Genomic DNA, 24,994 nt, shown 5'->3' on the forward strand with positions numbered 1-24,994 from the left:
AGATTAGATACGTCACTCTTGACTCTTGTTCTCATAGCAATGCAATTTCGTGCAGAATGTAAAATGACATTACATCTGGCAGTGGTGTGCTACTGGGCCTGGCTTTGGGGGCAGAACCACCGTTGATTCTGCAGCTGCTGGATTTCTGTGGTGATTCTGTTAAATTGCCATTTGCTACTGTTGTTCTCCTGAGATGTTCTTCAGTGCTGCAGAGAGTCTGAATGATCTTTGTAGCAGAGAGAGAGAGAGGCAGAGAGAGAGAGAGGGGCAGAGAGAGAGAGAGAGAGAGGGGCAGAGAGAGGGGGGGGGGGGGGGGGGGGGGGGGGGCAGAGAGAGGGACAGAAAGGCATAGAGGGATAGAGAATTAGAGATGATACAGTATGAACCAGGAAGAATATGCCAGGGGAGTAGAGAGAGAGAGAGAGAGAGAGAGAGAGAGAGAGAGAGAGAGACAGAGAGAGAGAGAGAGAGAGAGAGAGAGAGAGAGAGAGAAGCAAGGGGTTCAGGAGAAAGTATGAATTATATATATACATGTGTATGTATATGTATGTTGAATTAAAGTACACATCAAGTACAGTACTCAAGTAAATGTTTTCCGTTACTGTTCACCATTGACTAGTAATGTCCCAGTTAGTAGTAATGTCCCTGCTTTGATCCTTGGGATGGGGTAAGAATTCCGTTTTTTGAAACATATATATACTGTAATTGTTATACCCTGGGAATGGATAGTATTCATTCATGGATAGATACTGTAAATAGTTGCCTGGGAAAGTTTTGCAAACACATTCTTGGGAACAAACATCATTTCCATCACCCTCCTCCTCGCTCTGTGTGTGTGTGTGTGTGTGTGTGTGTGTGTGTGTGTGTGTGTGTGTGTGTGTGTGTGTGTGTGTGTGTGTGTGTGTGTGTGTGTGTGTGTGTGTGTGTGTGTGTGTGTGTGTGTGTGTGTGTGTGTGTGTGTCATGGTCCACAAGACTGTGTGCTAACAACAGCAATGCCACATAAAACTAGATAATAAGATTAGTATTGGACTGTAATTCTAACTCTCTCTCCCTCTCTCTCTCGTCTAATTGTAACCTTCCCCTTCTCTCACCAGTGCCTCTGTCACCTAACAGTCAAAACAAACACTTTTTTAATCCTCTGTTTCTTGTTCCTCTTGTCTTCTAACCCCCGTTCCCCCCACCAATGCCACCATATAGTCTGACATCCCCCCGCCCGGCCCGGCAGTAACAACAGTAGGGTGCTGGTGCTGGTGAGCTGAAGACCACAACAACAGTAACAATGTCTCAGTTATACTACCGGCGGACGGACAGCTCGTCCTACCGCGACCGCATCCCGCTGAGGATCGTACGGGCCGAGTCGGAGCTGTCGCCCCTGGAGAAGGCCTACCTCGGAGCCGTGGAGAAAGGAGACTATGCTAGCGTGAAACAAGCCCTGGAGGTATGTACTGTATGTATGGATGATGGATTAATTGATTAATTGATTGACAATATGTACAGAACAGGAGACTCAAAAGGATGACACAAAAGCGTGAAGCTTATTCAATAAGCTAACAAAAACATCTACTGATGCACAAACTTGGACACATCATCAGTGTTGTTTCCTGGGTGTTTCGGGTCTTGCAACAGACACCCTCCTCCAGGCGACCCGACCGAGGCTGATCAGACCCTGGCCTGCGTCCAAGTGGCATGCTACTGCCCCCACTGTCTCTTCGGGGGAGTTAGAGGCAGTGATTATTAGGGGGTTATGGTTTAGGGTGGCAGGTGAGATGTTAGCAGCAAGGGTTGGCGACACTAGGAGGCTCTATAGGCACCTTGGGTTGCCTCTGGGCCTGGCTCCTCCTTCGTGGTCATCATTGCTGCTGGGAAAGAACATCTTATTCTGCTTTGATGAAATTTTAAACCCTCCTTGCAGGTTTTACCGCAGTCTGTAGCTTTTGGGTTCTTCCTTACAGAAGAAGTGGTTTGTGGCTGCCAACCCTCTCCACCCCGGGTGGCCGTCTCTCTGGCCGTCCTCTGTCTCGCCAGATGTCACCACGCTCTTCGTGGTCATCACCCACTGGTCACTGGTACTCCCAGAGTATTTCAGTTAACAAAACATCTGCTGATGCACAAACTTGGACACATCATCAGTGTTATTTAATAATAATAATAATATCTCCAATTTATATAGCGCTTTTCAAAGTACCCAAAGACGCTTTACACGGGGAGGAGGAGAAAACAACAATAGCAAAAACACAAAGAAAAGGCTTAAGATTATGGAATAAAAATCAATAAAAGCAGTGGAATGGTGAGACAGGGGGGTGTGCAGTTAGCCGGGGAAATCCATATTGAAGAAGTGGGTTTGAGAGGGTTTTTTAAGATTTGGAGGAAGGGGGGGAGAGTATATATTCTCTGAGAGTATTGGGGAGTGGTACAAGCTCACAACGCCTCGCTTTGATAGGCGTTGTGAGCTTGTAGATCTGCTATTTTCAAAGTTGTTGCCTCTCTCTTATATTATTTGACAATTTGGAGTATAGTTTGTTGATTTCTTTTGATGCAGTAATGGTCTTTTTTCTTTTGAGGTAGGATATTAAAAAGGTCTTAAATAAGGCTATGAAATAAGGACTTTTAAGACTTAAATGTTCTTAAATTGTCACTTTCCCTGGGGTCCCGACCCACAGGTTGAGAACCACTGATCTAGATGTGTATAACCTGGTGGGGGGATGGACTAAAAGCAAAGAGAGGGATGGCTGAATGGATGGATGGATGGATGGATGGGTCGATACATAAAGGTGTGGATAGATTTTTGAATGGATGAATGGATAGATGGAAAGAACAAGGTTCAAGGTTTCTTTATTTGTTACATCTTGGTGTAAAAAGTACTCAACTTTCTTTACATAATTTACTTGAGTAAAAGTACAACAGTATTGGCATCAAAAAGTACTCATTATGCAGAAATGTCCCATTTCAAGGTTTCAATGTGTATAGAAATATTTTGAAAACAGCAGCTCTACAAGCTCACAATGCGTCACATTCAAATAAATGTAGTGGAGTAAAAGTACAATATTTGGATCCAAGATGTAGTGGAGTAAAAGTATTATACTCAAATACCTCAAAATTGTACTTAAGTACAGTACTTAAGTAAATGTACTTATTTACTTTACACCACTGCAGAAGACTACACATTATTGTTGTTTCTGTTTTCCTCAGACATTGTAGCAGCAGTAATAAATATATATATATATATGTACGACCAGGGAATAAGAATAATCATAATCTGCTGCATGGAGCTGGTGCTGTGTGCAGGGTTCTTACTACTTAAGCTATGAACATCTGTTGTTGCCCATGTCCTTGGCAATTATTTAATTTGGTATAGTTGTTTGTTTGTTTGTTCACAAGCCTGATTGTCGGGGTTGGGGCCTTGGGGGGGTGTAAACTATTGAGCTCCCTACTGCTAGTAGCCGTGTGGCTCCAAAGCCACGTGCCAAGTGACAGCATCTGAAACAGTTTGTGTTTGGGATGGCTACGATCTTTAAATGATCCTGCAAGCTGTCCCGGCCGGGTGGAGGTTGGTTCACATCCACTGATTTGCTGCTTGGCTGTCAGCACGACCCCTCTGCCGTTGCCAGTGGTGGAAAAAGTACTCGCATCTTTTACTTAAGTAAAAGTATCAATACTGCAGTGTAGAAATTCTAGTTACGAGTAAAAGTCCGGTAATCAAAATTTACTTGAGTAAAAGTACATACGTATTGGCATCAAAATATACTTAAAGTACCAAAAGTAAAAGTACTCATTGTTGTGCAGAATGTCTCATTTCAGAAGTTCATAATGTATACAAATCTTAGAAAATAGCAGATCTACAAGCTCACAATGCGTCGCATCGCGACGCATTGTGAGCTTGTAGATCTGCTATTTTCAAATGGCTGAAATATTTATAGGGCTGAAGTGGTTAATGTATGTTATGTGATTATAATCTAAATCCGCTAAGCGTTACAAACTTTAATAGAGTGACCTCCTGTGCCGCTCAGAGGAACATTTTGGCATAATGATTCAGTGAACGTGCTCCTTCTGTCAACATGGCATGGAGCTTGCACAGACTGCCTGTTGGAGCCAAAATGCCTCTCTGTTTATTTTGTTTTGTTTTATTTAAATGAATGGTGTGGCCTTGCTAATGATGATGACGTCAAGCACCGTCAGTGGGTGGTTGCCACGGTAACCATTATACACCTGGCAGTGGGGTGATTGTGAGCAGGTGTGTGCTGGGGAAAGGCCAAACAGTTTTTGACCTTGTGCCGTGCAGGTCGGCGTTCATGTCTTTGTTTTATGAGTTTTGTCATCTTTATGGAGTTTCTGATGTTAATAAATGGATTGACATATCCAAAGATGCCAGTGCTTTCTGGACATTGAATTAATTGCACGCGTAAAGGTCCAGCTCCACAACCACTGCTGTATACGGTATGTTTTCTCCTGTACGGGGATCTTTCTATTAACATAATGACAATAATAACCAACGCTTTGTGTGCAGGAGGCAGAGATCTACTTCAAGATCAACATCAACTGCATCGACCCTCTGGGCCGCACGGCGCTGCTCATCGCCATCGAGAACGAGAACCTGGAGATCATCGAACTGCTCCTGGGCTTCAACGTGTACGTGGGCGACGCCCTGCTCCACGCCATCCGCAAGGAGGTGGTGGGGGCCGTGGAACTCCTCCTCAACCACAAGAAGCCCAGCGGGGGCATGCAGGTATGGAGCTTTGATGTGATTTGATTTGATTTGATTTGTGGAACAGACCTCCCCATGGCAGTTAGAATTGATGGCTGCCAGATTCACTCCCAATCAGTGGTGGAAAAAGTACTCAAATGTTTTACTTAAGTAAAAGCATGAAGACTGCAATTAAAAATGTACTCGAGTAACAGTACAAAAGTATCGGTATCCAAATGTATTTAAAGTACCAAAAGTAAAAGTACTAAAATGTTTGAAAATAGCACATCTACAAGCTTACAACGCGTCACAATGCGACGCGTTGTGAGCTTGTAGATCGGCCATTTTCAAATAGCGAAGGTATAAAATAGGGCTAAAGTGGTTAATGTATGTTTTTATAATATAATAATTTATATATGCAAAGTAACTAGTAACTAAAGTTGTCAAATAATTGCAGTGGAGTAAAAGTACAATATTTGCCTCTGAGTTGTAGGGGAGTAGAAGTAAAAGTATAGACAATTGGAAATACTCCAGTAAAGTAAAAGTTCCTCAAAATTTTACTAGTGCAGTAAATGTACTTAGTTACTTTACACCACTGCTCCCAATCTTCCGCCGTAATCTGAAGACTCACCTCTTCAGACCGTAGCACTTGCCCTAGCCTAGCCTTGATGACCTTGCAGGCTTATGCAAAGGTTAAAATGTAATTTACATAGCATGTTATTAGACAGATGCCAGGTTCATTTGCTGACCTGGCATCCTATCATTTGCATAGTTTCACTGTACAGATTCTTTTCATCATACTGTTTAGACTGATGATAGGTTATTGGTATGATCCTAGATTACTGTCTCTATGTGTTTGATGTATTACCTTGTGTTTACTTTGCTTACTGTAAATCGGTCTGGATTAAGAGCTCCAGCTAAATGCCTGAAATCATGACATTTTGGTTGCAGATTAATTGTTGAGCAAATACTTGCTCTGCGTGTGTGTGTGTGTGTGTGTGTGTGTGTGTGTGTGTGTGTGTGTGTGTGTGTGTGTGTGTGTGTGTGTGTGTGTGTGTGTGTGTGTGTGTGTGTGTGTGTGTGTGTGTGTTGCCGCGCGCGTGTAGTTTTTGCGATTGCTTCAATATATCTGTGAATTTCTCTCTGTAACGAAACACTCTCATATTGATATTGCACCTGCTGTGTGAGAGATGCCATGCGTGGCATTCAAGCGACAATGCAGTGAAAGCTTACGTATGAATATGAATGAAGCATCCAAGCCTTTTGTGTCAGAGTTGGATTCAGGAGAGACCTAAAGGCTTTGGTAATCCATTTGTTCTGAAAAACAAACAACATGATTAATATGCAGAACATGCATTCTAGATTTAGTCGCACAGATTCATAACAGTATACAGTACGTAACTAGTAGGCAAATGAAGTACACTTAGTGTCATGTCTTTATATACCGTATATGTGGATTTTTCAGTGCCAATATGTATTTAAAATCCAGTATTAGTGTATATTGTGTTGCTGTTGTTGGCACAGTCTTGCAGACATGACGCACCAACATTAGCTTGTACCTGTGTGTGTGAGTGAGTGGCAAATAATAAGCAGAGCATTCTGGCATTCTTGTAGTTTCTTGGTTTGCGTACTGTATGTCATTGTTTGCTGGGGGGGAAAACCTAAAGTCAAAGACCGGAACCGGCTCAATAAACTGATTAACCCAGCAAATATATAGCTATATAAATGCACCATTTACCAGGAGAGAACCAGCAATATGATTATATGGCTATTGCAATGATAACCACAGTCTTTTTTTCTTTTTTTTTTTTAGGAGCCAATTAATACTTTCTTTCTTCCAAATTTAGTCGTTATGCTATTCAGTCTTCCCCACACATTTATGTGTTGCCACTGCTGTTGTACCCTATTGCCCGTCTGTTATTTTTAATTGCCTTAAAAGCACGTTTCATGATTGCCTAGTCATGCCAAGGTGTTCTGCCGAACTCTAAAAAAAGTCTTTGCTGATATTGGCATGCGGCGGCTTATGAAGTTTCCCTCTGGGGGATTAACCCCCCCAGAGTTTAAGGTAAGATGTAAATATAAACATAATTAGCGAACCAGGTGCAGTGTGTGTGCTCATTGAGATGCATAACAAAGTAAATCTGTAGACAAACCCAATTAGCTACCTCTAGTTTTTTATAGCACTCACATCCTTGGCATTACACAGGAGACCTGTATGCTGTATTATGTGTTCTGTAATTGCGGACCCCCTTGAAAACGAGACGGTTCATCTCAAGGGGTTATTCCCAATAAAGAATTTCAACACACCGTGGTATAAGCAAACATAACACACTTCTAATAAGCAGACATGGCAACACATGGTACTCTAGATTCAAAGCGGCAGCACTCTTGTCATGTCATTAACATGCACAAAGCTCTTGTCACGTACAATAAGCATCCTGCTCAAGCTTGCTCCAGTACACATGTACAGTTTTTGGCTTTTAGAACACAATCAGCGTAGCCTCATTCCCAGCCTTACTCATCTGCGAAGAGAAGAGCCTGGTCACGACCTAAAGCAGAGAGTGTCTATAGGGGCAGGAATTCCGTCGTACGTGTTTCCCCCGGAAACAATATTTTTAGACCAATAGGCTCTATGCACAGCAGCCATGTTGGGAATGAATTGGGCCCCTTCCTTACTTCCTTCACAGGTGTTACCAATAATACTAATTAAGGCTCAGTTCCATTTAGTGTGGCATAGTGGTTGTCTTATTTTCAAGGACCCCCATAACGGGTCCATTTGGTTCCATTTGTACACTCTGAGTTACACACCCACCATAAGGGGCCATTTGGGAACCAAAATGGAGTGTTTCTAGTTAGCCAACATGCACGTTATCAGAACCCTGACCAGAATGGAACGGAGCCTTTATTAGCATCATTGGTAACACCCGTGAAGGAAGTAAGAAGAGGCCCAATTTCTTTCCAATATGGCTGCTGTGCATAGAGCCTATTACAACACTTGTATCATTCACAGAGAATGTAAACAGATTTGTAAAGCATCAACGTCATTTCCTTGGGCGGTTACTTCCGCCAAATTCAACCACTTCCGCTTGTCACTTCCTAGACAACCAACAGCCCAGGTCTTGCCCAGCGTGCGATCAGCATGGTAGCATAGAATTATGAGAATCAATAAGTGTGGAGCAGTGCTTCGCAAACTTTTTTAATGGTTATTGTCTACTTTTACATTTGTATTAATATAAATATTCAATTCAATTTAATTTAAAGCCCCCCCCCCCCCCCCCATTACTCTGGGGGTCCATTTGTTTTCATTTGTACACTCTGAATACAGACCTGTCCACCAAAACTGGTATCTGGTATTTTTTGGATGTGTCCACAGAAATACAGCTTTTTAACACTTAAAGGTACAGTTTTGTGGAATTATAATATCTTGGGATATATCTATCTTGTGATATGCAGTATTAACAGTAGTATATTGGTGTAGAGATTTGGTGTAGAGAGAAAAAAAGCTGTACAGAGCCAACTCATCAGGCCAAAGGGTTTAAGTGGTCTAGACTAAAGAGGGTTTTATAGTGGTTCATTGATTTCTAGGTGGTCCAGTGGGTTTTTATCACAGCCATTAAAGAACCACTCCACCCATTGTCAACCAATCCTATCTTCATATTACGGTAATTGATCCTCACTAATGCTCATTATAAGACGAACCATTTCTGTCTACTCACTGTGGGTCAGGTTGGGGCATTTCAAACCAGAAAAAATTGAGTGAAGCAGCATACAGTAGCTGTCATTTTTTTTTTCTATATTTTTTCATCCCGCAATTTTGTAACCCTTATTTTTTTCACCCAGTGCCAATTTTCTAAGTGATCCTGGGAGCTACACTCCCCTCACCAGCCTAGGGAGGCAAATCTGTATTCTTATGCAAGTTAAATCTTAAATCGGGGGTAAAAAGAAAGAAAGAAGGGAAAAAAAGAGACCTAGATTTAATCAAACGTTTCTCTGGAGACGTTAGGACAGCTGCTCATTGTGCAAGCAAGACTGGAGTGGCAATTAGGTTTTAATTAAGTGAAGGACCTTTCTATTGTACTTCTCTATTCTTATCGTTTTTGAAGGGTCTATTTTTTCAAGCCATTAAAATCCAATCATGGTTAATAAGAAGCAGATCTGCATGAAGCTCGAAACGCGTTTCGAGCGTCATGCAGATCTGCTACTTTTGATGCTTTTGTGTGACGCTGTAGCAGTGGTGTAAAGTAACTAAGTACAGTACATTTAGTCAAGTACTGTATTTAAGTACAATTTTGAGGTACTTTTACTTTACTGTAGTATTTCCCATAGACCATATTCACACGGCGGCCATGTTTCTATGAAGTCAATGAAAGTAGCCACCCCGGGTGGCGGCACTTTCAATGTTAAATTCCAATATGGCCGCCGTGTGAATATGGTCTATTGTCAATGCTTTTACTTCAACTCCACTACATCTCAGAGGCAGATATTGTACTTTTACTCCACTGCAATTATTCGAAAACTTTAGTTACAAGTTACTTTGCAGATATAAATTATTACATTATAAAACATACTGTACATTAACCACTTCAGCCCTATTATATACATAGGCTATTTGAAAATAGCCGATCTACAAGCTCACAACGCGTCGCATCGCAACTCGGTGTCAGCTTGTAGATCTGCTATTTTCAAACATTTTAGTACTTTTACTTTTGGTATTGTAAGTACATTTTGATTGATACTACATTTTGATATTTTGATGTAACAGAGTACTTCTACATTGCAGTATTGATACTTTTACTTAAGCATAAAACATTTGAGTACTTTTTTCCACCACTGCGCTGTAGTATGATCAAGTAGGGCGTTAATTTACAAAAAAAACCACAAACGTTTATATGGAGATACAAGGTTTCTGCCCGACAACAACATATTGATATTCATGGTGAGTGAGTCATAGTGCAGTTTCTATAGAGACCCAGGAGCATTGCCATGCTGTTCTCCAAGTACGCGCAGATTATCTTTCTCCCAACTCTCTTCTTCCCCCATGTCATCTTTACTGGGCTTCTCTCTGTCTCTGTCCCTGTCCCTGTCTCTGTCTCTATCTCTATCTCTGTCTCTGTCTCTGTCTCTGTCTCTGTCTCTGTCTCTGTCTGTCTGTCTGTCTCTGTCTGTCTCTCTCTGTGTGTGTGTGTGTGTGTGTCTCTCTCTCTCTCTCTCTCTCTCTCTCTCTCTCTCTCTCTCTCTCTCTCTCTCTGTCTGTCCATTTTGTCCATTTTCTCTCAGAAATAGTTGTACATCCATATAGGAGAGGTTAGCTTGGTATAAACTTTTGAAAGTTGACAGCAGTATTTCAATGTCTTGCATTCACTTGGTATAAAACCCTTGCGACAAGTAGCAGCAATTTATTCGAATGTAGTCATATTAAAGTCAGTCTCTCTCTCTCTCTCTCTCTCTCTCTCTCTCTCTCTCTCTCTCTCTCTCTCTCTCTCTGCTTAGCTGAAAGCAGTATAGCAGATTTTAAATTGGAACTAGCTGGCAGCATACTCCAGTTGATTGTTTTGCTTGCTGAAACTATTTTATACTCGCTGTGGCTCCGCTCCGAGTTCTGAATGTTCAGACCCTATATTCAGCGTATTAAAGTGATGGAACAGTGTTTTTGTTTTTGTTTTTTTACCACAGATCGACGCTAATAGTTTACATCAGTGGTTATCAAGCTTTTCTGGATCAGGGCACACCTGGAAATCTTGAAATTATCATTACAATCTTAGTGTTCTGCCAATTATTTGGGGCCCCATTTGCAATAATCCTCACGGCCCACCATTAGGCTTGAGAACCACTGCTTTACAGTACATCAACCTCCGACATGCTTCGACAATTTCACCATATCTGGTCACAGACCATTCTCCATGAATAATCATCCTCTGGTTGTGTTTGTAGTATACTGTATATAGCCCCACAGAGAGGAATTACACAGGTCTGTTCCTCCTAACCTCTTCAGACAACCGCTCTTCAAAATGTCCATGTCCATGTCCATCTGTTGCTGACAGATTGTGGTAATAAAACAGGATAAACTAGAAAAAGTGCTCCTCGGAGAACAGCTCTCCGCCAGGTCAGGTAGGTTATTGTGGGCCAGCAATGTTCGGAATTCGCCAATCAGGATGGAATGTGAAAAATTGGACGGATCTTGATCACTTGACTATAGAGATAAATGTGTACCGATTTACGTGATGTTTGGACAAAATGTGCGGGAGTAAAAAAACAATGTGTTACAAAAATTGTCCCCTTGGTGGCTCTATACTAGGACAATGTTTAAAGGGTGGCATTTGTTTCTCAATGTAGTATGAATGTGCGCAAAGTTTCACGGTAATCCGGACGCTGCGTTCATGATTTGCGGCATCTTTAATTTTATCCATACCAGAATATTCAAAACATCCATATTCTATATAGACCATTATCTACAAATTGGAAGTGAAAAATAAGCTTTCACATGAATTTGAAATGACTGAGCTGAAAATGACCCATATGCAGATTGCCATGAAACCTGCTGAGTCGTTGAGTTCCTGTTCCCTTGAGAATTAATAACCGTACCGATTGCTGTGACCCCAATGCCCTCTATCTAGCACTACCTGGGTCCATATGCATGTTGAGGATGGCTTATCACCAGAGCAGTGGTTCTCAAACGTTTTAACTTTAAAGACCACCAGTGTGGTGTGCATTAGACCCCCTATTTATACACTCTCAAAGTTACAGAAATGTAAAGGTCCATTCGGTTCCTAACTATCAATCATTTAGCTGGGGACCCCCTGAAACCCTGTCAAGGATCCCTGGGGGTCCCCGGACCCCACTTTAAGAACCTCTGCACCAGAGTATTCTCTTCCACAGACTGGCCTATATTCATATATTATTTTGACTGCCTGGTAATAGCTGACCTCTGTGGGCAGCAGATGACAGAAATAGTAGGTCTGTAGGATGTACTGCTGCACTCGACTGCCTTTGACTCTTTTCATGCAGTGACCCTTAGGCCAAAAAGTACTTTGTGGCTCTTTTTATTATGGTTTATTTCATTTTTACGCTCTTGCTGCGGTTCACATTAGATCATTCAGCGAATAAACGTTATACACAAGGATGACATATTGCCACATCACTTTTGTCCGGGTGGGTGTACAGTAGCTAGCTGGGCTTTCAGACTCTTAAGCCTGATTTATACTTGATGTATACCAAAAGATAGCCGATTTACAAGCTCACAGCACGTAACATACCTGACGCGCTGAGCTTTAATTTTATGCCCCGTATGACGAGGCATGAATTAGGCAATAGTCTTGTTTTAAAGTATTGCTGCAATTTTTTTATTTTTAATCTAAAGTATTTGAAAGCTGCTCAGTGGCCTTGTGGTTAGAGTGTCTGCCCCTGACACTGGAAGGTTGTGGTTCGATCCCCGGGCCGGGTCATACCAAAGACTCAGCGTCAGGGGTTGGATTGTGGGTAAGTCCCTGATGCGACATAATAGTGTCATGCCCAGGGGGATCAAGCTGCCTCACGCTACTGAGGCCCCTGTCTCAGTAAAAAAGAAAAGCACAATAAAAGACAAAAAAAAGTCAGTGCATTATACATGGGATTAAGGTGCAAAAAAGTCAGTGCATGTCGACTGCATAATCCACATAAGGTGGACTGACCCTGGTATAATCCGCAAGTAGTTCCATGACTACTTGCGGAGTCACTTGTACCTGGTGTAGTCAACAGGTATGTCCAAGGAGGAGCTAAGTCCAAGTCATTTGTCCCTGGTACAATCTACAGGTGTGTTCAAGAAGAGCAAAAAAGGTCCGCGACCAGCTGGACGGTACCGCCTATTGTCAGGCTGCTGAACAAGGCTCATGCCTCATTCAGCAGTCTGACAGCAGCCAGATTAAAACTGCACCAGAACCTGGTGGTGGTACTCTTGATACTGCGGTAGGGCCCCTTGCCCGGTCGTGGTCGTTGTAGGGTTTTGAACAGTTTGTGACTTGGGTGGTGCTTGTCCTTGATGATGTGCTTGGCTTTGACCACACACTGCTTTTTGTACAGTTCCTGGAGCACTGGGCGCTCGCCTCCCATTATACGCTCTGCTGATCCAGTGACTGAGAGAAAAAACAACTGATTTATTGATAGTGTAATTGGCAGACGGTATGAGCATGCAAAGGGTGCTGATTGGTTTGAGATTGTGTTTGTAGTTTCAAAGTAAACACATCCCTGGTGTTTGCATCAGAGCTGTGATTTCTGAATCACAATGAACAGACAGAGCATTCTATTCTCTGATCTGAGACCCTCTTCACCATACATGGGCAACTGGCGGCTCGGGGGCCACATGGGGGGGCCCCACCTTCACTTAATGCGGCCCGCAAGTTAATATCAGAATACTGATATATTATTGATATCAGCTGTTTACAATTCCAAACATGCAACATGACCCGCTTTAATTACTTCAGTCTATATTAGTAGCTTAATGACTAGTATTACATTTCTATTGTCTTTTTTTATGTCCAATATATTTTTTTTATTTTTAAGTATAACTAAATGTATTTGAAATTAAATAAAAATGTTACTTTTCAGGATTCAAATTTAAAAATAGCACAACAAAAGATCAGGATTCCAATTAAAAAATAGCAAAAATAGCCGGTCTACAAGCTCAAAACGCGTCGCGCTGCGACGCGTATTGAGCTTGTAGATCGGCTATTTTTGCTGCTTTTGTAGCAAAAGTATATGCAATGCATCATCATAAAGTTGCCCACCCCTGCTCTTCACGGACTGCTCTCGGCCCAGGATTATCTGTACTAATGCTCTGCAACACACTGCCACGCACAAATGTACACACACACACACACACACACACACACACACACACACACACACACACACACACACACACACACACACACACACACACACACACTCACGCACACACACGCCTGCACGCACACACACACACACACTTCGTTCTCTCGAAGGGACTGCAGCTACCGTTCACTGAACAATGAACACAAACAAACAGATGTTCCTAAGTGAAGGATTGTTCAATGTTGTCGCCATTGTGCGATGGTTCTGTTGTAGATGTTGTGGTGTGGGCTCTGACACAAAGCCACACAATGACAGCAGCAATGCAGAGAAAAGCAAATGGGAAATCACAATTATAAGAGAAGGAGAGACAGAGAGAGAGCAATGGAGAGAGACAAAGAGGGAGAGACCTTTAACCAAGCCTTTATTAACCTTCCGTTTACACTCAAACAAACATCAGGACAGTCCTAATCATTCAAGAAAGATCACACGAAAATACATGCTTTATAGACACAATAATATTAAAACCACATTCATGTAATATACAACTTTTCTTTTTGGTTTTGTTTTTTTCCTTCCAAAAAAAAGAGAAATAACCAGTGACTCCTGACCAATGCTACACAAGACCTCCCCTTGACCGCACATCTCAACAAATGCTTCTAGACAGGAAATCATTTTATAATAGGCAAACTCTATTCTGAGACGTGTTGCTGCCAGCCCGTTTGCCGTGAGTTCAGCTTCCACTGACCCTGGCCTGCTCCCTGGATTGTGTTCCTCCTTGAACGCCATGATACTCATTTTTACCTGCCCGACCGACAACAAATGAAGCAATCCCACCCGTCTCTTTTGTGATGCTTTGTGCTTTGGCTCAAATATAAACATTTCATCACTTAGCTCTTCATTACGACTTTGTACTGAAATGAAACAACTCTGTTTGTGTGTGTTCACTGAACAGTGAACACACACACACACACACACACACACAGATGTTCCTAAGCAGTGGTGGGAAAAGTATTCAAATGTTTTACTTAAGTAAAAGTATCAATACTGCAATGTACAAATACTCTGTTACAAGTTTAAAAGGCCTGTGTTCAAAATGTTACTTGAGTAAAAGTAAGAAAGTATTGGCATCAAAATATACTTAAAGAGCCAAAATAAAAGTACAAAAGTGTTTGAAAATAGCCTACGTATAAAATGGGGAGAGAGAGAAAAGAGAGAGAGAAAGAGCGCAATGGAGAGACACAAAGAGAGAGGGAGAGAGGAAGGTGACCCGCACGAAAGAGTGTGATGGAGAGGCAGTAAGACTGTAATGGGGTAATGGACAGAGAGAAAGAGATAGAGAGAGACAGTTAGCCGATAACCAAAAAGAGATTGAATGGGTTTGTTGTGCTGAATGGAGGTGGACAGCCCGGGGATGTAGGGACCAGAAGTGTCCAATCCAAATCCCCCCAGGCTGTGACATCTATCAGGCGCTCCATTTCCTCTCCATCTTAACCCATTCAACCCGGGAACGCATCTGTGTCATTTTAGATTTTAACCATTATTTTATACCTTGGCTATTCGAAAATAGCAGATCTACAAGCTCATAGTGCGGCACCGAGTGCCGTGCGATCTGCTATTTTTGAAAAATCTTTGAATACGTATATTTTTGGAAACAACACGTTTAACTAAACTCTTTGCTTCTGGGGGGGTCCCTATTACAAAACATTTTGAGATGGGGGTCCGCAGCCAAATACATATCATTTTGGGAGGTCCTTGACATGAAAAAGATTTAGAACCACTCATATAAAATATTTTGTTCCAGGGACCCCCCCAGGAATATGTTTTTGAATAGCCAACATATGAAATAATGGTTATGGCTAAAATCTGAATGACTCAGATGCGTTCCTGGTCTTAATGGGTTAATGGTCCTGTATTATGCCATGGTCCTCCGCTCCTTACCGCACAAGGAGGATGTGGAGAGGGATCGATGTGGCTCTGCAGGATTATCCCCTCGAGAGCACTCATTGGTTATTGATTGATTGAGTCATTGATTGAATACTTTATTTAGACAGAAATGTACACAGCATGTGGTGCAGTAAGACATTTACAGCTAAAAGGATAACACAAAATAATCCTGGGGAATTGTTGTTTTCATTGGGGTTAACCACTGGTGGTGTCCCTATATTTTGGGCATTATTATAGGTGAGAATTTAAAAAAAAGTTTTAAAAATGAATAAAAACAAAAACATTAAAAAAAATTGAAAAAATCAACAATTCCCAAAGAGTTTCAGATTTTTCAAAATAGCGAAAATAGCCAACCTACAGGCTCTCAACGCATCGCGATGTGTTGTGAGGTTGTAGATCCGTTATTTTGTACCTTCTATTGCTCCTGGTATATACTATTGATGGAAATGTGTATGGTATTGTATTGTCTTGTATGTCCTGATTATGAATTGAATACACAGTGACAGGATCACAATGGAAACGAAGCCCTCAGGGCTTTTTGTGTTATCCTTTTATAGCACTGCTTTTCATAGTTGTACTTGCTGTACTGTTTAGCGCTTACAGTAAGTTGTTTAAAAGGCTGTTGGGTAAAATGGGCATCTCGTGTTGTTGCCAGCAGATTTCTGAACAAGCTGTCACAGTGATGTTTCTATAATAGTCTCGCAATGTTTTCAGCTCATTTATTTTCCTGCCATGGACCATGCGGTGGCTGGAAGTAAAGGGTTTTTTAATGCATTGTTCTGGGCACAAATATCTATGTGTGTGCGTGGGGATATAAGTGCCCCCCCCAAATCAAATCAGACACATCAGATACTCATTGTTGTGAGCCAAATGGTGGTGGAATGGAGTTGGTCATTAATGGTATCCTGTCCCGTTGAGATGCCAGTTACCATAGAGCGTTAGAATGAGGCAGTGTACAATCTAACTCACTCACAGAGATGTTGCTTTGTTATCTGACTAAGCCCTCCCCCCCCCGCCCCGCCCCCCACCCACACATCAACGGTGTTGTTATGCACAATGAAAGGGGAGAACCTGTGAGGTATACTGGGCAAGAGACCAGGCAATTAATCAGCGTTGCCATGTCTGCTTATTATAAGCGACCATGGGCTTGTTTTTGTGTAACTTCGCTTGTAAATATTAGTGGGTTTTTTTGGGCTTGTTTCTAAAGTGTAGTTGCTTATTTGGGCTTGCTTCCAAATGATGTAATTGTTGTTTAACCGAGCGGTTATTAAATATTAAAATATATTCCAAATATTTCACTTTTTTTCCCCTACATTTCTTTTTTTGAGCTTGTAGATCAGCTATTTTCAAATAGCTGATCTACAGGGTACTAGGTGCTCATGTGGCCTATAGTCGCTTCTTTTGGGCTTGTTTTCATAGACCTGGTTGCTTAGGTCTCTCGCAAAATCTGGCAACACTGCAGGCAGTGCAACAGCCTGCCGCGTTGTGAGCTTGTAGATCGGCTATTTCAAATAGCCGATCTACATAGGTTTAAAGTGCTCATGTGGCCTATTAGTCGCTTCTTTTGGGCTTGTTTTTCATAGACCTGGTTGCTTATGTCTCTCGCAACATCTGGCAACACTGCTGGCAACAGCCTGCCGTGCGGTCGCCCATGCAGCAGATGATAATGTGCAGTGGTTTTAATTACTATGCTGCTGGTGGATGCCTCGTTCTCAGTATGAGGAACACAACAGCGAAAACACATTTCATGGACGAGTGCGTTATCATTTCCTTTTTGCTCTCTCTTCTGTGATGATGACTGACAGATATATGGAGCCCACCACCACCAATGACAGACACCATAGATCCTCTGAGCTCTGGACCACTAGCATGTTTCAAACAATCCTCAAGCACCATGCCACCCCTCAACAATATGTTTATTATTAAAAAATGTAAAAATGTAAAAAAGTTGAAATATGGAGATGCAAGGTTTCTGCCCGACAGCAACGAAATAGCCTCCCCCATCACATCTTCATCTTTCTACCATTTTCTCACTCTTTTCTTCCCATCCCCCATCACATCTTCATCTTACTACCATCTTCTCACACTTCTCTCCCCATCCCTCCAGTAAGAGGTGGGCTGCCGATGGAGCCCACTAGCTCTGACGGTGCAAATGAGTGCCCACGAGAGAGCCGTCAACGCGCCGTCAACACCTAGAACAAATAGCCCTCTACCTGGCTGCTTTGTATAACATGAGGCTGCTCGAGAAAAGCCATGGAATTGAATGTGTCATCTCACAATGAGAGACAATTGGTCTCTGCACTACTGAGTGCGAAAGGGGATTCAGCCAGATGAACTTAATCATCACCCCAATAGGCTCTATTCACAGCAGCCATATTATCACTTCCTTCACAGGTGATGATACGAATGAAGGCTCTGTTCCATTTAGTCTAGCACAGTGGTTTCCACGACCCCCATAACTCTGAGAGTGTACAAATGGAACCAAATGGACCCTTACGGGTCCATTTGGTTCCATTTGTACACTCTCAGAGTTACACACCCGTAAGGGGCCATTTGGAAGCCCATGAGGGTCCCCGGACCCCAACTTTAGACCCACTGGTCTAGCAGAGTGTTTCCAGTGAGCCAACATGCACAATATCAGCACCCTGACTCTGTTTGACCAGAATGGAACAGAGCCTTCATTAGTATCATTGGTAACACCTGTGAATGTCTTCATAATATGGCTGCTGTGAATAGAGCCTATCCGTACAAAGTCACTGGTTAAACGGGTATCAGTCTTGATGTTCATCAAGTTACATGGGCCCCCTGTAGATGCCTGGGACCCTACATTTTATTTGATAACTTGGCTGAGATCCTATCGCTTAGCTGAGGACCCAACAACGAGAGCTGACACTCTAACGAGGTTATCCCTGCCATTCAAGTAAAGACTGATTATTTTAAGTACTGTATAGCCTACGGTACTTATGTGTGGGCGAGTCTATGTAAAGGGCTTTTATATGAAACTAAAAGGAAAATAATTAATTAATTGAAACAAAAATAAAAACAACAAATTAACAATGCAACTGAATAGTAAGAAATATAATTACATTTAAAAACTGTTTTTCCATCACATATGTTGCATACAGTATTTCAACTAGCACTGAGCTGAGCGGCTATGTGCGCGTGCGTGTGGGTGCATGTGCTCGTGCATGTGACGTCATTACAATAGTGCTCCACTAGCTCAAACATCCACAGCACACCCCTGCATCCCTCCCCCCATCCCATCTTCTACAATTTTCTCACTCTTTTCTTCCCACCTCCCTCGCTCCGCAATCAGTGGAAATGGATAAGTCAGCTTCAGTTAAAAAAAAAAGTAGAGAGAGAGAAAAGACCACCATGTTCCCTCGCAGCCCGCTTACCAAGCTGTTCTGACTGACATGGGAACATTGCTGGGGCTTAACTGAAGAAAGTGCATGATGAAATGGATATGTGGAATGAGTTTCTTTCCTGGCAATAATGACTCCCTCTGAAATGTATCAAATATGGATGGGGTTTTACTTCACATGCAGCCTTTTACTAAATCTCCCCATATCCCAGCCCAATTGATTGATACAGGCCTCCATCCATTCTCTGCATGGTTTCGAGTCAAACGCTGTAATTCCTCTGCGCTTAAACGTTTGAGCAGTTTTTCAATGCAAGCGATGACTTGCTCTAATAATGCCGCTGCCGATCTATGTATAGGTTTAATTGAAAGGCAGACGTGGTTGGCAGGGCAGTCGTTTAAAAACACATTTGTAGTCGGAGCTGATCAGTGTGGCTGTCCACAGAGCCTAATCTAACGCAAATTCAGTTTAGCATAGCTTAAGGCACTGCTCTTTCTGGTTGATTGAGTGAATACTTTATCAACAAGATTGTTAACCGAAGTACAGTCAAAATTATCCTAAAAAGAGAACACAGCTTGTTTCCATTGCTTACAGCTTACAGTTTACAATGTGTCACAAAGTGACACATTGTAAACTCGTAAGCTTAAGTTTGTAAGCTACAAGTTTCAAGCTTGCAGGCTATTTCTGCATTTTTTACATTTATATGTCCGTTTGTAATATCTGCCCTGTACAATGTTGTATTACAAAGCCTAAAAGGCCGAACAGAAATGTGATTTGTGTTCATATGTTCCAATCGGGCCCGGCGCCACGGGGGTGCCTGAGGGGGCCTGGCACCCTCAATTGCAAATTCTGCCCCCTCAGTTTATGCTTGACCAACCTTGGGGGGGCACCAAACGACGTGGAGAAGGTGAAAGAAGACAGAACTATCGCCGAAAAGCGCCACATTTTTTAACCAGCGGCTGCTGAAGGAGCGCTAAAACAGTGAAACGTCATTTTTGCCGCTCTGCCCCCCCTCCCCCCACTGACACAACGGTGCCCCTTCACCATTTTTTTGTATGACAATTAAGCATCAACTTAAATGTCATAATCGTGACAGCCCTAGTTGTGAGTGTATACATCTTTTTTTATTTTATTGTTAATGTTCACCTTATAATGACATGCCCAACAGGGATGCCAATAGGAATGCCGGGGTTATTGTGGTTAATACACACATGCTTCTCAAACACAGTGTATATGATATCAGAGGATAACTTTTCACCCTCCTGTATCTCGCCCACATAGGTTCCTCCTATCCTGTTGGACAAGCAGTTTTCTGACTTCACCCCAGACATCACGCCCATCATCCTGGCCGCCCACACCAACAACTATGAGATCATCAAACTCCTGGTGCAGAAGGGAGTGTCTGTTCCTCAGCCACATGAGGTGGGTCCACTTTACCTACTGTACTGCTGTCCAACCGGCAGGTCTACTGAAGTCATGAGATTTCACATTGGGAATGAATAAACATGTGCCTTAACCCATTAAAATAAATCAAAATGATTCAACATTTTTAAAACGCCTTCGGATTTTTCAAAAATGTTCAGAAATAGCAGATGTACAAGCTAACAGAACAGCGATGTGCTGTGAGCTTGTACATCTGCTATTTCTGAGAAATTTTGAGAGTTCTAAACCACTATTCTAAATCCTAGTGTTTTCTGAAAAAACTTATGTAGCTAATCTAGCTATATATTATACAGTATATATAGCTAAAATCTAAAATGACAGCTGCTTTCCCAGTTTTAATGGGTTAAACATTAAATTATAATTATTTCTTCAGTATTTTTCAGCTGTTTGACCACTTGAGCCGTAATTTATGCTTTGTTGTACAATGGTGTTGCATGAACCAAAATAGCCAAAATGTTTGCATTTTTTTTTTAAGAATCACATGGCCAAAGTAGGGATGTCAAGCACATAATTAGAGGTGAGCTTCCCTCCCTCCCGTAGCTGTACATGAAGCGGTGTGTAGGCAAAGCTCACCATATCATCAAGGACACTCACCACAAAATGTTCACAACCCTTACTACGGCCGCAGCAAGGAGGCCTATTGTAGTATCAAGGGCAAGACCCCCAGATTTCTGAACAGCTTTTTACTTTACTTTCCTTGTGGACCTGCCATGTGGATTTTTACCTGTTAAGTTTCCCTGTGGACCTGCCATGTGGATTTTTACCTGTTAAGTTTCTGCCCTATGTGGACTACCATTCTGAATTAGTAGGAGTTAGCTCTGAAAGCTAATCTAGACTATAAAAGTGCGTTTTCAGCAGAGATTTAAATAAAGGTACAGATTCAGCAAGCCTGATCTCCAAGGGCAGTGCATTCCAAAGTGTTAGAGCTCTGATACTAAAAGCCAGATCTCCTTTGGTCTTTAACCTACAATCGCTGCGCTCCAGAAGTGCTTTGACTAGAGGATCTCAGACAGCGTGTTTGTCCAATGATGACATACTGGTATACTTTATATTTCTGGACTGCGAATTAATGAAATTCAAGTTGCAATGACCCTAGTTTATCATGCCCACAGGCTGTCATTGACACCATTACAGACAGACCTCTCATGGCGTGTTGGTGTTGGTATTGCAGGAGCGCTGTAACTGCAATGCTAATGTGTGATTTCAAACCACAACCCTCTACATGGCTTAGTGAGACAAATAGGGGGTAAACAAGAAGTAACATTAGCCGGAGGGGGCCTTTAAAGCGATAGTTCACCCAAAAAAAAAACTTTTTCTCTATTGATGTCGATTTTTTTTTTGTTGCATTCCTAAGCCAATAATTTGATGACAAGCAGTTCCGGTAGGAGACACAAAGGAGACTATTTGTGTCTCCTACCGGAACCGCAGATGGTCATCAAATGATTGGCTTAGGAATGCGACAAAAAACAAATCGACATCAATAGAGAAAACTTCTTTTTTTTGGGGGGTGAACTATCCCTTTAAAGGCCCCCTCCTCCCCCATATCCATGAAGTCAAGTCTCCATGGGGTGACTAATCGTTGGAAGAAAAGTCATTTTGGGGGTGAATTATCCCTTTAAGCTAAGGTTTGAATTAATGTACCTGCTGCATATTGTTGCATACTATATTATGCCATACCTGTACTGGTATGTATTAAAGTTGCAGTATGTCCAATGAATCATGCCCACAGGCTGTCATTGACATCATTATCACATCATGCTGACATCTTGGTTGTTGTGGTGTGTTACAGGTGCGCTGTAACTGTGTGGAGTGTGTGTCCAGCTCGGACGTGGACAGCCTGCGCCACTCCCGCTCGCGGCTCAACATCTACAGAGCTCTGTCCAGCCCGTCGCTGATCGCCCTGTCCAGTGAGGACCCCTTCCTCACCGCCTTCAGGCTGAGCTGGGAACTGCAGGAGCTCAGCAAGGTGGGGACAAACTCACAGGCTCAGCTGGTCCTGTTGCAGTTTTGTTTTTGTTTTGTTACAGTTCACTCTTAACTGCCAGAACATAGTCTATAGCTGCCCTTGACAGCGATTTTGAGCGTTTTGACTAACCTTTGAAAAATCATAGAATATTATTCTTCACAGCGATCCACCCGGCGATCGCCTCAAAAGACGTAGGGGGTCCACTGAAAACACACATGACGAGAATCTCGTCTGAGCCTTGGAAAAAAATTACGAGAAATCTCATCATTAGCAGTCAATGAGTTAAATCTAGTTATTACCCATATGGATTAAAGTTCTCAGTCTCCACAACTGATTCCATTCATTTGGATTCCATAAAAAGCCAGCATGTCTTCAAAAGAAAGCATGTTCCGCACCGAAAATAGGCGACCTACAAGCTGACGTGTTGTGAGCTTGTAGATCGGCTATTTTCGGATATTCGTTATTTTAAGATGAAAGAGTATTAAGTGCTTAAAGGCATTGTAGGGAACATTAAGCCTAAATTAAAAAAATATGTATATATATATTTTTTGCATTTTCTCCCCTCTATCAGCCACTATATAATGATGCTGGGGTGTTTTCCTTCATTGAAACACAGTCCTCTGTCTGAAATCCGTATTTTCCCTTCTGTTTATGTTCATGTTGTTTATGTCCGGGTCGTAAATTAACGCACGCATGTGCGTGTCCGTGCGCGTCCGTGCCCGTATCAACTTTTTACTTTCGGTTTTAAAACGCTCTCAAACTTCTTTTTTGAGGCACATAATTTACTTTTAAAAAATCGTTTGGATAGAATTTAGTTGTTTAGCTTCATATATGTGGTCAATTTATCATGAAAGAGCCTATTTAAAAATATAAATTCAGAGAACCGTAGGGTCGGGCATTTCCGCGAATTGTATCCGCATAAGGCAACCTATTTTGGGCATGACTCATTTAAAAAGTCCCCCCTGCGTCACCCCCTGGTGGTCGGGGAAAAGAACTGCTGGAGGGGCGGTGTTTGACAACAGTTTTTTTTCTTTGATTATGTCTGAACTCCCTACAATGCCTTTAAACTAGCAATAGAATACATGTTTAGAGGCATCTTCCATGAACATGAATGGTCTCAGAAATTGCATAAAAGCCAACGGTTAAAGCCTCAATCTGCGATTCACATTGCGTCGCGACGTAATCTATTTTCAAAAGATTTGTACACATTTTATACATTTGAAAAGTTGTGAAATGGGACATTCTGCATAATGAGTACTTTCTACTCTTGGGTACTTTAAGTACATTTTGATACCAATACTTTTGTACTTTTACTCAAGTACATTTTTAATTCCGGACTTCTACATTGCAGCATTGATACTTTTACTTAAGTAAAACATTTGAGTACTTTTTCTACCGCTGCTCTTAGGCAACGCAAGTACACGTTTGTCCGAAATATGCTACAAGGTTGCCAGTGATTCATAATCTTTCTCAGATGTGATCCTTTGCAACCCCCATAGACACAGCCTGTTACTGTGGCATTCATATTTATATCTTATTGATCACAAGAGGGAACTTCACACAAGAGACGAGGGCCTTCATACAAAGTGATTTGTGAGAAAACCGTGGGTGTCGGCTCTTCAGCCATGAAGACGTTCTGTTTGATTCTTTGCTTCCTTAGTAGTTAAAAAAAAACGATTCCCAAACCTTTTCATACCAAGGACCCTCAAATAGCCCTCTATAGCCTCTGGCTGCGGCCCCCTGTTGTGAAATGGCATTAAAAAAAAGAAAAAAAGAAAGAAAGGGAAATAGCCAATCTATAAGCTTGTAGATCGGCTAGTTTTGCTATTTTTCCAAAACAGAACTGTATACTGATCGTACTTGATCATACTACAGCATCACACAAAAGCATCAAATATTCAAACACAGTCAACACACACTCACACGCGCACGCGCACACACACACACACACCGTCTCTGTCAGGATTCAAATAAAAGAATGCAAAGGTAGCAGATATGCAAGCTCGAAACGCGGCGCAAAGTGCGCGCGCGCGCGCGCGCGTGTGTGTGTGTGTGTGTGTGTGTGTGTGTGTGTGTGTGTGTGTGTGTGTGTGTGTGTGTGTGTGTGTGTGTGTGTGTGTGTGTGTGTGTGTGTGTGTGTGTGTGTGTGTGTGTGTGTGTGTGCGTGCGTGCGTGCATTTTATGTTTGAACATCTCTGATATAATCTTTTCATTCTCCTCTCAGTACCAATTGGCCCGCCTGCCAGTGCCGCTGCCTATCAGCCCCCCCACACTTTGCACAAACCACTGGTGGTTTCTAGACATTCCCTCCCACTATGATGAAACACTTCTACACACACACACACACACACACACACACACACACACACACACACACACACACCATACCAAGGCTGCACTGCACTGCCTGTGGGTTTATGCTGTCTATGGTTTTCATGTCTCTTTCATATTCTCTCTTCTCTCGTTGTTTCTACTCCTCTGTTGGCACTGTTCCACCCACACACAACCAGTGGTGGAAAAAATACTCACATTTTTTACTAGAGTAAAAGTATCAATACTGCAGTGTAAAAAATCTCTGTTGAGTGTATGTCCGGAATTCAAAATTCAAAAAGTACTCAATATGTAAAATGTCCCATTTCAAGTTTTAAAAATGAAGAAAATCCTTTGAAAATAGGCGATCTACAAGCTCACAACGCATCGCATCACGACGCGACGCGTTCTGAGCTTGTAGATCTGCTATTTTCAAATAGCCAAAGCTTAAATATGGCTTAAGTGATTAATGTATTTTGTA

At 42.1% G+C, this 24,994-nt stretch overlaps 2 protein-coding genes across 2 annotated transcripts in view; both read left to right on the plus strand.

The window, feature by feature from the left end:
- Positions 1-24,994, plus strand: part of LOC311057769 (nicotinamide N-methyltransferase-like) — a 344,908-nt gene that overhangs the window by 191,944 nt on the left and 127,970 nt on the right. The window lies entirely within an intron of this gene.
- Positions 1-24,994, plus strand: part of LOC311057760 (short transient receptor potential channel 4-like) — an 82,713-nt gene that overhangs the window by 1,837 nt on the left and 55,882 nt on the right. Inside the window, exons 2-5 of the mRNA XM_084074812.1 lie at positions 1,200-1,440; positions 4,507-4,725; positions 20,076-20,216; positions 22,027-22,203. Of these exons, the coding sequence (XP_083930938.1) occupies positions 1,282-1,440; positions 4,507-4,725; positions 20,076-20,216; positions 22,027-22,203 (696 nt within the window). The 5' untranslated portion in view covers positions 1,200-1,281. The remainder of the gene's footprint in view (positions 1-1,199; positions 1,441-4,506; positions 4,726-20,075; positions 20,217-22,026; positions 22,204-24,994) is intronic.

This window comes from Gymnoscopelus microlampas, assembly GCF_963454915.1.
Source record: "Gymnoscopelus microlampas genome assembly, chromosome: 12".
Lineage (NCBI taxonomy): Eukaryota > Metazoa > Chordata > Actinopteri > Myctophiformes > Myctophidae > Gymnoscopelus > Gymnoscopelus microlampas.